At 36.6% G+C, this 10,001-nt stretch overlaps 1 protein-coding gene across 1 annotated transcript; it reads right to left on the reverse strand.

Annotated features, from left to right (window-relative positions):
- Positions 1-3,582, reverse strand: LOC114751731 (probable nucleoredoxin 1). The gene is made up of 4 exons (XM_028940398.1): positions 3,455-3,582; positions 1,877-2,356; positions 1,218-1,697; positions 1-819 (listed from the first exon to the last, which is right to left on the reverse strand). Exons 1-4 carry the CDS (start codon positions 3,548-3,550, stop codon positions 157-159), a joined length of 1,719 nt encoding a protein of 572 aa, XP_028796231.1. The 5' UTR covers positions 3,551-3,582; the 3' UTR covers positions 1-156.
- Positions 3,583-10,001: the final 6,419 nt, after the last annotated feature.

Below are 10,001 nucleotides of genomic sequence, written 5' to 3' on the forward strand. Positions count from 1 at the left end.
TAGATATAAAAGGGATTATAATATTAAAATCCAACATACTGTATTTTACATGTTTATTTTGTTTGGACAGCAAGCACACTATCAGACATATTTTGAAATACACATAATAAGAAGCCATCAGACAACTTCAATGCAACAAACAAGAATCTTAACTCTTCAAGCTCTTGAGCAGACTTCCCCATCACAAACCCGCCCATCTTGTTTATTCTCTTCTTCTTGATTGGTACTTTCTTTAGGTTTCTCTTCTTCCAAAGCACATTTCGGATGCAGATCAAAGTCACAATCGCTACAATAGTATGACCATGCGTGACCCTCCTCGTCGCAACCATCACAAATATAAATCCCCCGGCGAGTCAACACAAGTTCATGCTCATGGGACTTGTGTGCCACCTTCTCAGGCCACCCCTTTGCCATCTCCTCAGATGCTGCCTCAAGTTCTTTCACCCTTTCCTCAGTGAAAGGATAAGCTTCAGCACCATAAAGCGCAACAAGATTTCTAGCATCTTTCGTCAGGATCTGGCCGCCGGGTCCGATTGCCACCAACATGGGGATGCCTTGCGCCTTGAATTTGCGGCTCAGGAATGACTTCCTGGAGTCACCAAAGGGAAGAGCCAGCCATGGCATTCCAGCAAAGAAGTCATTGAACGAGGCTACGTCCCTGTCACTAGAGATGAAGACGACTTCAACAGCAGTGTCCTGCTTGGCCTTGATCTTGTGATATGATTCAATAAGCTTTGGTAGAAATGCACGACATGGTGGGCACCAGTGAGCTGAGAAGTACAGCAGTACGGTCTTCCCCACTAAATCTGACACTGGAATCTGAAAAAGAAGGAAAAGGACTGTCACTATCACAGAATGGTGACAGCAGAGGGATAAGGGAGAAGCAGCAAAATTGTAGCATGGTTCAGATGAAAATCAGTTTCAAATATCTCGGTGTACTTCAAATTTTCCTTGTCTGGAATGGAAAATCAAAAGCCGTCATAGAAAACATAGTTAATCCTTTATTAAGAGAATAAACTAAAACCTCAGACATATAACTTCTCACTGTTATTTCTATTCCAAATAATATCAAAACATAAGTGTATCTTGCAAGCAAGAATCTTAATGCTTTATGACATCCAAGACATGAGGATGAAGATGAGCAATTACAAGATATCGAAAATATCTAAGAAACAACGGAGAAAAACAAGTGGTTCAATTGCTTTCAAGAATCATACCTTGATTCCATCTTTCCCTATGAGAAAATCTAGATCCCCAGAAACCAGAATAGACTCGAGTGTTTGAGCTGCCTCTCTGGCCTTCTCTATCTCAGAGAGCTCTGCAAACTTCTCAGGAGTAAAAGGGTATGCAGCAGCCCCATGCTCCTCAATGGCCTCAGCCACATTGGAATGAAGGGTTTTTCCATCTGGCCCAATAATAACCAAAGTGGGCAAGGTGGATAGCTCAAAGTAGCGAGCAAGCTTCTTGCAGCTATTGTCATTGAGGGGCAATGACAAGAAGGGCAGATTTTTCAGTCCCTCCTTGAAAGATTCTTCATCATCCCCAATGGATATCAACACAATCTCAAAGGCCTCATCTTTTGCTTTCAGCTTCTCATAAACCTCCACAAGCTGTTGAGTAAATTCAGCGGACGGTACAAATGAAAAAGACGAGAAATACAGGCCTACGGTCTTCCCCTCAAGTTGAGACACAGGTACCTGCAAGTAAATGGAAGATGAACTTCAGACTCTGTCCTACATGTGTCCCCATAATTATAGATTCATTAAAATGTGAATAAGATTTTCCCAACTCAGCCTCAAAAGATTTACATCCTTTTGAAGCAAAGGAAATACTTCTTCAGGTCTATGTCGCAGAGGGTGAAGTTACAGAAACTTACTTGCTTTCCATCAGAAGAAATAACGAAGTCACGTGACTTGGAGACCAAAAGAGATCTCAAAGATTGGTTCCTCTTGGCTTCCTCTTCTTGGTGTTTCAACTCTTTGATCCTCTCTGGTGTGAAAGGGTATCCTTCAGCTCCATACTCACGGACAAACTTTGTTCCATCTTCAGTGGCGACTTTCCCATTCTCATCAAGGATTACAAGATAAGGAATCCCCTGCACCTCGAACAATTCATTAAGGTGACTCCTTGCGTCAGAATCGGAGAATGGGATGGCAAGCCATGGCATCTTGGAAAAGTAACCTTTGAAGGCATCTTCATCTTTATCAGCTGACACAAAGATTATCTCAAAATCACCTTTAGCAGAGATTTCGTTGTACAGCTCCACCAAAGTAGGGGTGAATCGTCTGCAGGGAGGGCACCAAGATGCTGAAAAATATAAACCAACTCTCTTCCCCTTTAAGCTCTCGATTTTAACCTGAAAATGTTTCCCGCACGAAGAAAAACCTCTTCAATCTTCCAGTGATGTGATTATAATCATATCAAAAATTGCCAAAAATAACTAAAGTCACATCTAATGGTAGGGTCCATCAGATGTGACCATCAGAAAATTCCCAAGGGGAAGCTGGAGTATCATAGGGCTGTGCAAAAACCCGGTGGTCCGATATGGTCCGGTCCAACCCGAGCAAACCCAGTCCAGTCCAGAAAAAATTAGCCCGAAATAAGACTGGACCAGACTAGACCGGATTAGTCTTATCGGGCTGGACTGGACTAACCCCTCAAACTAGTTAGTCCAATCCAGTCTAGCCCGGTTTTTTTTAATTATTATTTAATAATTTTAATTTGGTTTAATTTTTCTATATAATTTTTTTGTCTATTCAAATAATCAAGATTTATTTATTAACTTCCTAAGTAATGAGCATGCGTATATATTTTCTACAATATAAAATCTATATTAATGAGATTAATTAATAAAACATGACATTATTGGAAAATTGAAAGAGAATGATTAAATTTGATGAACTTTGGATTAAAATATGTATACAATTTTATATAGTAAGTTACAATCTTGTCTCCTATTGAAAGAAAAATTTTAAAAAATTAAATTTAGGTCATAAACTACTTGAACTGATCCAAGAAGTCCAAAGGACCAAGTCCAATCTAACCTGACCTCGGGTTGGTACTGGACTAGACCAGATCTCGAACTGTCTTTTTCAACCCGAGGTCTTTATTGGACCAGACTTTGGGTTGATAACAAATACGATCCAGTCTGGTCCATGCACATCAGTATCATAGTTCACAAGTTTCATAATTAAAAGAAATTCATCAATCAAACATGACTGGAATCAAATAAGATAGGCAGCAAGTATAGACAACCTATTCCCCCAGAGAACTAAAAATTCAGTAAAAATTCAGCGCAAGGGCCGTTGATCAAAACCCCAGATGCGTTAAGAGTCTTTATGGACCTAAGATGGATCCGCAAATAAATACAGAGTTCGATCTTTCCAAATCACAGACTAAGATAATTTTCCGAGAGAATAAAACGTTAAACGAAAGAACCAAGCAAAAGAAGTACCTGATCGCCGTTGTTCCGAACAAGATAGTCCCTCTCCGAAGAAGAGAGAACAGACTGAATATCGTGAGCAACAACAACATCTTCACCACCAGCCATTTTCGTCACTGCTTAACCTCCAAGCTCACACAGTACAACTCGAAGTAGCGATGAGCAAGGAAAAAATTCGCACTCCAACGGCTATTTATAGAAAGAAAGAATTCTAGAGAAGCCCTTTTTAGATATTCTGCATCCCATGTAAAAAATGATCTTAAGTCTTTATATAAGAATTAAGGACTAAGAAAAGATTAGGATTTTCTTCCCATTCTCTTTTCCTCCGTTACTCTTTTCTTCCCTTTAGAATCATTAGATTAAAATTGTAATGATCTTTCATCTAAACTTTTATAAAAATAAATATTATCTTTTCTAATCTTAAATATAAAATCTATTTTGTAATACAAGTCTTATATTTAGAATCAGAAGTTAATATAATTTTAGACAAAAAATGATAAATAATTCACAACTATAGACCACTATTATAAAGTGGATTTTTTTAAAAAATTTTCACTACAGTTATAAACTATTATTTATTAATTTTAAATTTTTATAAAAACTTAAATCTAATTTGATGTACTAGTGTGAAAGGAAGAAAAGCGTGAGAATGAGGATAAGATCTATTACTGCGGGCGCGTCAAGTGTCGTTTCCTATCCGTACGATCTCTGGAAGGTTCGAGCCGCCGTGTCATTTCCTTGGAGGCTAAGTAGCTCTTCAAGAAATCAAGGCCGACCAACAAGGCACCAACAGAAAGCGAAAACAAATCTCTTACCGTTGGACAAAGCAGCCTGATTCGGGCAAACTAGAAATTGCGTTCATGTGTCCATGATCCATGCAACGCCGTCGTTTTTGTAACTATAACGGACAAGATGACGTATTGAGTGTGACATGCGTAAACATACGTCACTTCCTGCACTTTTAACTAATTTAAAGAGACTAGATAAATAAGTTAAATTAATTATTTATAATAACTAGATGTAATCTTTTTTAAAATATCTTTGTGAATATAGAACTACTATTATTATGAGGATTATCTTAAAAAAAATATAAATATAAGAAAAAAATGGATTAAAGTCTTATATTTAGAATCAAAATAAAAATTAAATAAGATCTTATATTACACCGGAGATAGTATTCCACTCTTTTAATATTATCAAGTGAGCCAGATATTAAACTGATGAGGAAAAAAAATATAAATTATTTATAGAGTTATTATGAATTATTTTTTAATTTTATTCTTATTTAATTTTTATTGAAAAGAGAGAAAGAGCAAAAAAAGATGAGAATAATTTGTAAATATTGGAAAAAGATAATGATGGCAATTTTTTTTACAGTTTAACTAATTCCTTGATATGCAAGAATAATTTACAAATGATTTAAATAGGAACCGAGGTGCTGTGGTCTTCATGCTAATTTATTTACTGAACTTATGAATTGGTACTATATAATAAAATGTGAGGATGTGACATAAGTTTGTTTTAGAGAGGCCAAGAAGAGATAATCTAGTTAGTAAAAAGTCAGGTCATAACTCATAAAGTCTTGAATTTGAATCTCATTATCAATATGAGGGCTTCATTGATAAATAGTTTGTAAGTATTTTTGTAAGAGCTCTTTGAGCTTGAAAGCATATCATGACTTTCGTGAGTTCTTGAAACCCAACTGATCTAAAATTTATATATATATATATATATATATATAACAAAAAAATATGTTTAAAGAGATCAAGCCATATCATAATTAATTAATTCATTGAATTTTTTTAATTTGTCCAAACAGGATGGGAGAAATTTTTTTCTTTTGGTTGTATTTTTTTAATATATATATAAAGGTTGATACTTATGTTTTTTTCCCGGGTCTACTTATTTCATGTTCAAATACAATTCATCGCGGGTGAAACTTGGAAGATTTTTTTGGCCGAAAAATAAAAAAGAAACTTGGAAGATTTTACGTGAAGTTGATATAAGAAATTACTTCCAATTTGATTATGTAATAATGCTCAAGTTATCGGCTTGATGTTCATTTCCATTTTTTCTCCGCACTCCATTTATTCAACAATAATGATTAATCATATATCATAGAATTATCTCTATTTGTATATAATAAAAAAGGCGTCGAAGATTTATAAATTATAATCCCATGGCTGGCAAACCAGATGCTAGGCAACATGTTTAAGTATTTAACCCTTTTAACTCGATAGTATCCTTCATAATTATTTTTAAATTTAATTTCTAATTATTATTACAAATTTTTCTTTTATTTAAGTTGCAATTATTATTATTGTAAAACCTGTAAGTTAACTCGGAGCTTATTGTTTTTATCTTTTTTTTTTAATGAAACAAGGGTATCATCCAAGTCATATTAGACTTGAGACTAATCCATATCAGTCTTGGAACGGTTAAGGAATAGCTCTCTCAATAAGTGTGCTTTTCGGGATTCGAACTCGTGTTCTTCTTTTACAAGAGTGAAGCCGCTACCATCTCAACTAACAGTTTGTTGGTATTGTTTTTATCTTTCTTAGTGTAATATAAAATGATGTTAACTTGTTCTTAAATTCATGCCAGGAATAAAAGGGGAAACAGGGCAAAAGGCAGATGCTAGCTTTATGGGTTTTGATGTAAAAGGTAAGTTCTTAGCATCTTATAGTTAATTAAGAATAATAATTCTATGTGTAAAATATTTTGCATATGCACTACTAGAAAAAAGACTTTTAACGTCGCAAACTAACAGCGGTTCAGCAGAAAAACGAAGTGGAAAAAAACGCGGTGGCATTTTTTTAAATAAGTTGAAGGGTATGACTTTCCATGGCGGTTTTTAAGAAAACCGCCGTGGAAAGTGTGTCTTCTAACCCCCTCGGCCGCTCGACTCTCCTCACTTTCTTTCTCATTTCTTCAGTGCGCCGTGGTCCCCCTCTGCCCCACCACCGTAAAACTGCCATTACCGGCCATTCCCGCTACTATCCCACCGTTTAAACTCCTCCATTGAGCTCTTGGAGCCTTGCCGCCGTGGTCGACTGCGCCTCCCATTTCCGTTGGTTCTTGCTCAGCCGTGGTCCACCACCGAAAACCGGTCATACCCTCCACTATCTAACCAAAAACCGGTGCGTTGCCGCCGTCCGCCGCCGCCTCACTTCGCGTTTGAAGCTTCTCTGCTCTGTGAGTATCCTTTCTTTCATTCTTTTAATTTTTCTTGGTTTGTTGAATGTTTTAGCCATGAAAATCTGTTATATATGAAATGGGTTGTTAGTTTTACATTGTGGTTGGCTTCTATTGTTCATTTTGCATTTTTATGTGGTTGAACCGTTGATTGGTGTTAATTGGTAGGCATTAGATGTGAGAAAACCTTAATTCCTTTTACATACTGTATTAGAAATATGTTTAAATGTTTGGAGTTGATTAGTTGTGAAGTTTTTAAATTTTTTTATAATTTTTTGATAATTTTTTGTAATAAATATAAGAATTTAGTGATAAATAATCTGTTAGTTATTTTGTGTTTTTTTCATTCGTTATGAATTTTGATTGATAGTAAAGTATTGTTTAAATAATCTGTAGAACAATGGATCGTAGTTGGATGAAAGCTAGGAGAATTAGCAAGGAATATGAGGATGGGGTTGAAAATTTCTTGAGTTTGCTCAGAGAAATGCCCCTAGTAAAGGAGATGGATTGTACTATTGTCCTTGTGTCAAATGTTTAAACAATAGTCGACGGAGTATTTCTGAGATAAAAGAGCATCTTATCTGTGATGGGATAAATTTGAGGTATACAAATTGGATATGGCATGGAGAAATTAGAAAGACTACACTGTCTGCAAATGAGAAGGTTGTGAATGAAGACTTTGGTGATAGAATTTCGGATATGTTTCGTGATATAAGGTCTGAATCCTCTACACAGTTTTCTTCCACCTTTGAAACTTTGTGTAGTGATGCAGAGACACCTTTATACCCGGGGTGCAAAGATGATTACACAAGATTGACAACCGTATTGAAACTGATGAATTTGAAGGCAAGAAATGGTTGGACCGATGCTAGTTTTACGGAATTGCTTGAATTGCTGAGTGATATTCTTCCCAAAGGGAATTCACTTCCGAAACGAATGTATGAGGCAAAAAAGATTTGTGTCCGATGGGTTTGGAATATGAGAAGATACATGCGTGTCCTAATGACTGCATATTATTCAGAAATGATTATGAAGAGTTGAATAAGTGCCCTAAATGTGGGACTTCAAGATACAAAATGAAGAAAGATGATGGTGATTATAATGAGATGACCAAAGGTTCTCCTTTAAAGGTTCTGTGGTATCTTCCAATAATACCACGATTTAAGCGTCTATTTGCTAATGCCACAGATGCAAAGAACTTGAGATGGCATTTTGATGAGAAAATATGTGATGGAAAGCTTCGTCACCCAGCAGATTCTCCTCAATGGAAAACAATAGATCAAAAATTTCCTCAATTTGGTGGCGAGCCAAGAAACCTTCGGCTAGGGCTTTGTACGGATGGAATTAACCCATATGGTAATCTTAGTAGCACACACAGTGCTTGGCCAGTGCTCCTCGTAATTTACAACTTGCCTCCTTGGTTATGTATGAAAAGAAAGTATATCATGCTATCTTTGATGATCTCGGGGCCAAAACAACCGGGAAACAATATTGATGTGTATTTGGCACCTTTGATTGAGGATCTGAAGAAATTATGGGAGGAAGGTGTTGATGTGTTTGATGCATATAAACAAGAGACCTTCAATTTACGTGCCATGATCTTCACCACGATAAATGACTTTCCAGCATATGGAAATTTGTCTGGATACAGTGTTAAGGGGCATAAAGCATGCCCGATATGTGAAGAAGGCACCCACTATATGCAACTTAAACATAGCAGGAAGACAGTATATCTTGGTCACAGAAGGTTTCTTAGTCGGTATCACCCTTACCGTAGATTGAAAAAGGCATTTAATGGCTCACAAGAATATGAAATGGCTCCAAGACCATTAACTGGAAAGAAGTTTATCAGCGGGTGGAGGGAATTAATGTGGTCTTTGGTAAGAAGAAGAAGAGAGAAAACTGCCAGTGAGAGAAATATATGGAAAAAAAAGATCTGTCTTTTTTGATCTTCCATATTGGCGAAGTCTTGATGTGAGGCATAGTCTAGACGTGATGCATGTGGAGAAGAATGTATGTGAGAGTCTTGTTGGTACACTTTTGCATATAAGTGGAAAGACTAAAGATGGAATCAATACAAGACGAGACTTAGTCGAAATTGGAATAAGAAATGTCCTTCACCCACAAGAAAGAGATGGTAAGAGGCTTATTTACATCCAGCTGCGCACACATTATCAAAAGAAGAGAAAAGAAGTTTCTGTGGTTTTGTCAATACTATTAAGGTGCCACAAGGTTATTCTTCTAATTTAAGCAAACTTGTTTCAATGCAAGATTTGAAGATAACGGGAATGAAGTCTCATGATTGTCATGTGTTGATGCAACAATTACTTCCACTTGCTATTCGAGACATTATGAAAACCGATGTGAGAAATACTATTACAAGAATTTGTATGTTTTTTAGTGCCATTTGCAGCAAAGTCATTGATCCTGCTGAGTTGGATGAATTAGAAAATGAAGGTTATGTGATCCTCTCTCAATTGGAAATGCATTTTCCTCCATCATTTTTTGATATTATGGTCCACTTGATAGCTCATCTTATGCGAGAGATAAGATTTTGTGGCCCTGTGTGTTTAAGATGGATGTACCCTTTTGAGAGATACATGAAAATCCTAAAAGGGTACTCTAAGAATCCTTATCGGCCTGAGGCATCAATTGTTGAGATATATGTAGCTGAGGAGGCAGTTGAGTTTTGTAACGCATATCTTGATAGGGTAAAGGCAGTTGGTCTTCCTCAATCTCGATATGATCAAGGGAGAAGAAGCAAGGGAACACGGGGTGTCATAGTGAGGTCTATGTCAAGAGAAGTTGTAATGCAGGCACATCTATACATTTTAAACAACACGGATGAAGTTTTGCCGTACTTAAATGCTCACAAGAATATGCTGAGGAACTTGAATCCAAGAAAGAGTGACATGCAATTAGCTAATGAACATAATAAGTCATTTGCAGAGTGGTTCAAGCGAGAAGTGTTAAAAGATGGCAATCCTTCTGAGACAATACAGAGGCTAGCTGCAGGGCCTTCTTTTGAGGTTTTGTGTTGGGGTGGATATGATATAAATGGTTATTCTTTTTACACAAAAACCCAAGACGATAAGAGTACTATGCAGAATAGTGGGGTGATGGTAGTAGCGGAAGCCATGCATTTTGCTAGTTCTAAAGACAGAAACCCAATGTTGGCGGCAATGTCCTATTATGGAATAATAGAAGAGATATGGGAGGTTAGTTATACCAAGTTTAAAGTTCCCGTCTTCAAATGTAAGTGGGTTAATAGTAATGCTGTGCAAGTGGATGAAGAATTTGGATTTGTTTCGGTCGATCTTGAGAGGTTTGGATACGGAGACGAGCCATTTATTTTGGCAAGTCA

Source organism: Neltuma alba, unplaced genomic scaffold, assembly GCF_004799145.2.
Source record: "Neltuma alba isolate B1F8T4 unplaced genomic scaffold, ASM479914v2 tig00007080_pilon, whole genome shotgun sequence".
In the NCBI taxonomy this organism is placed as follows: domain Eukaryota; kingdom Viridiplantae; phylum Streptophyta; class Magnoliopsida; order Fabales; family Fabaceae; genus Neltuma; species Neltuma alba.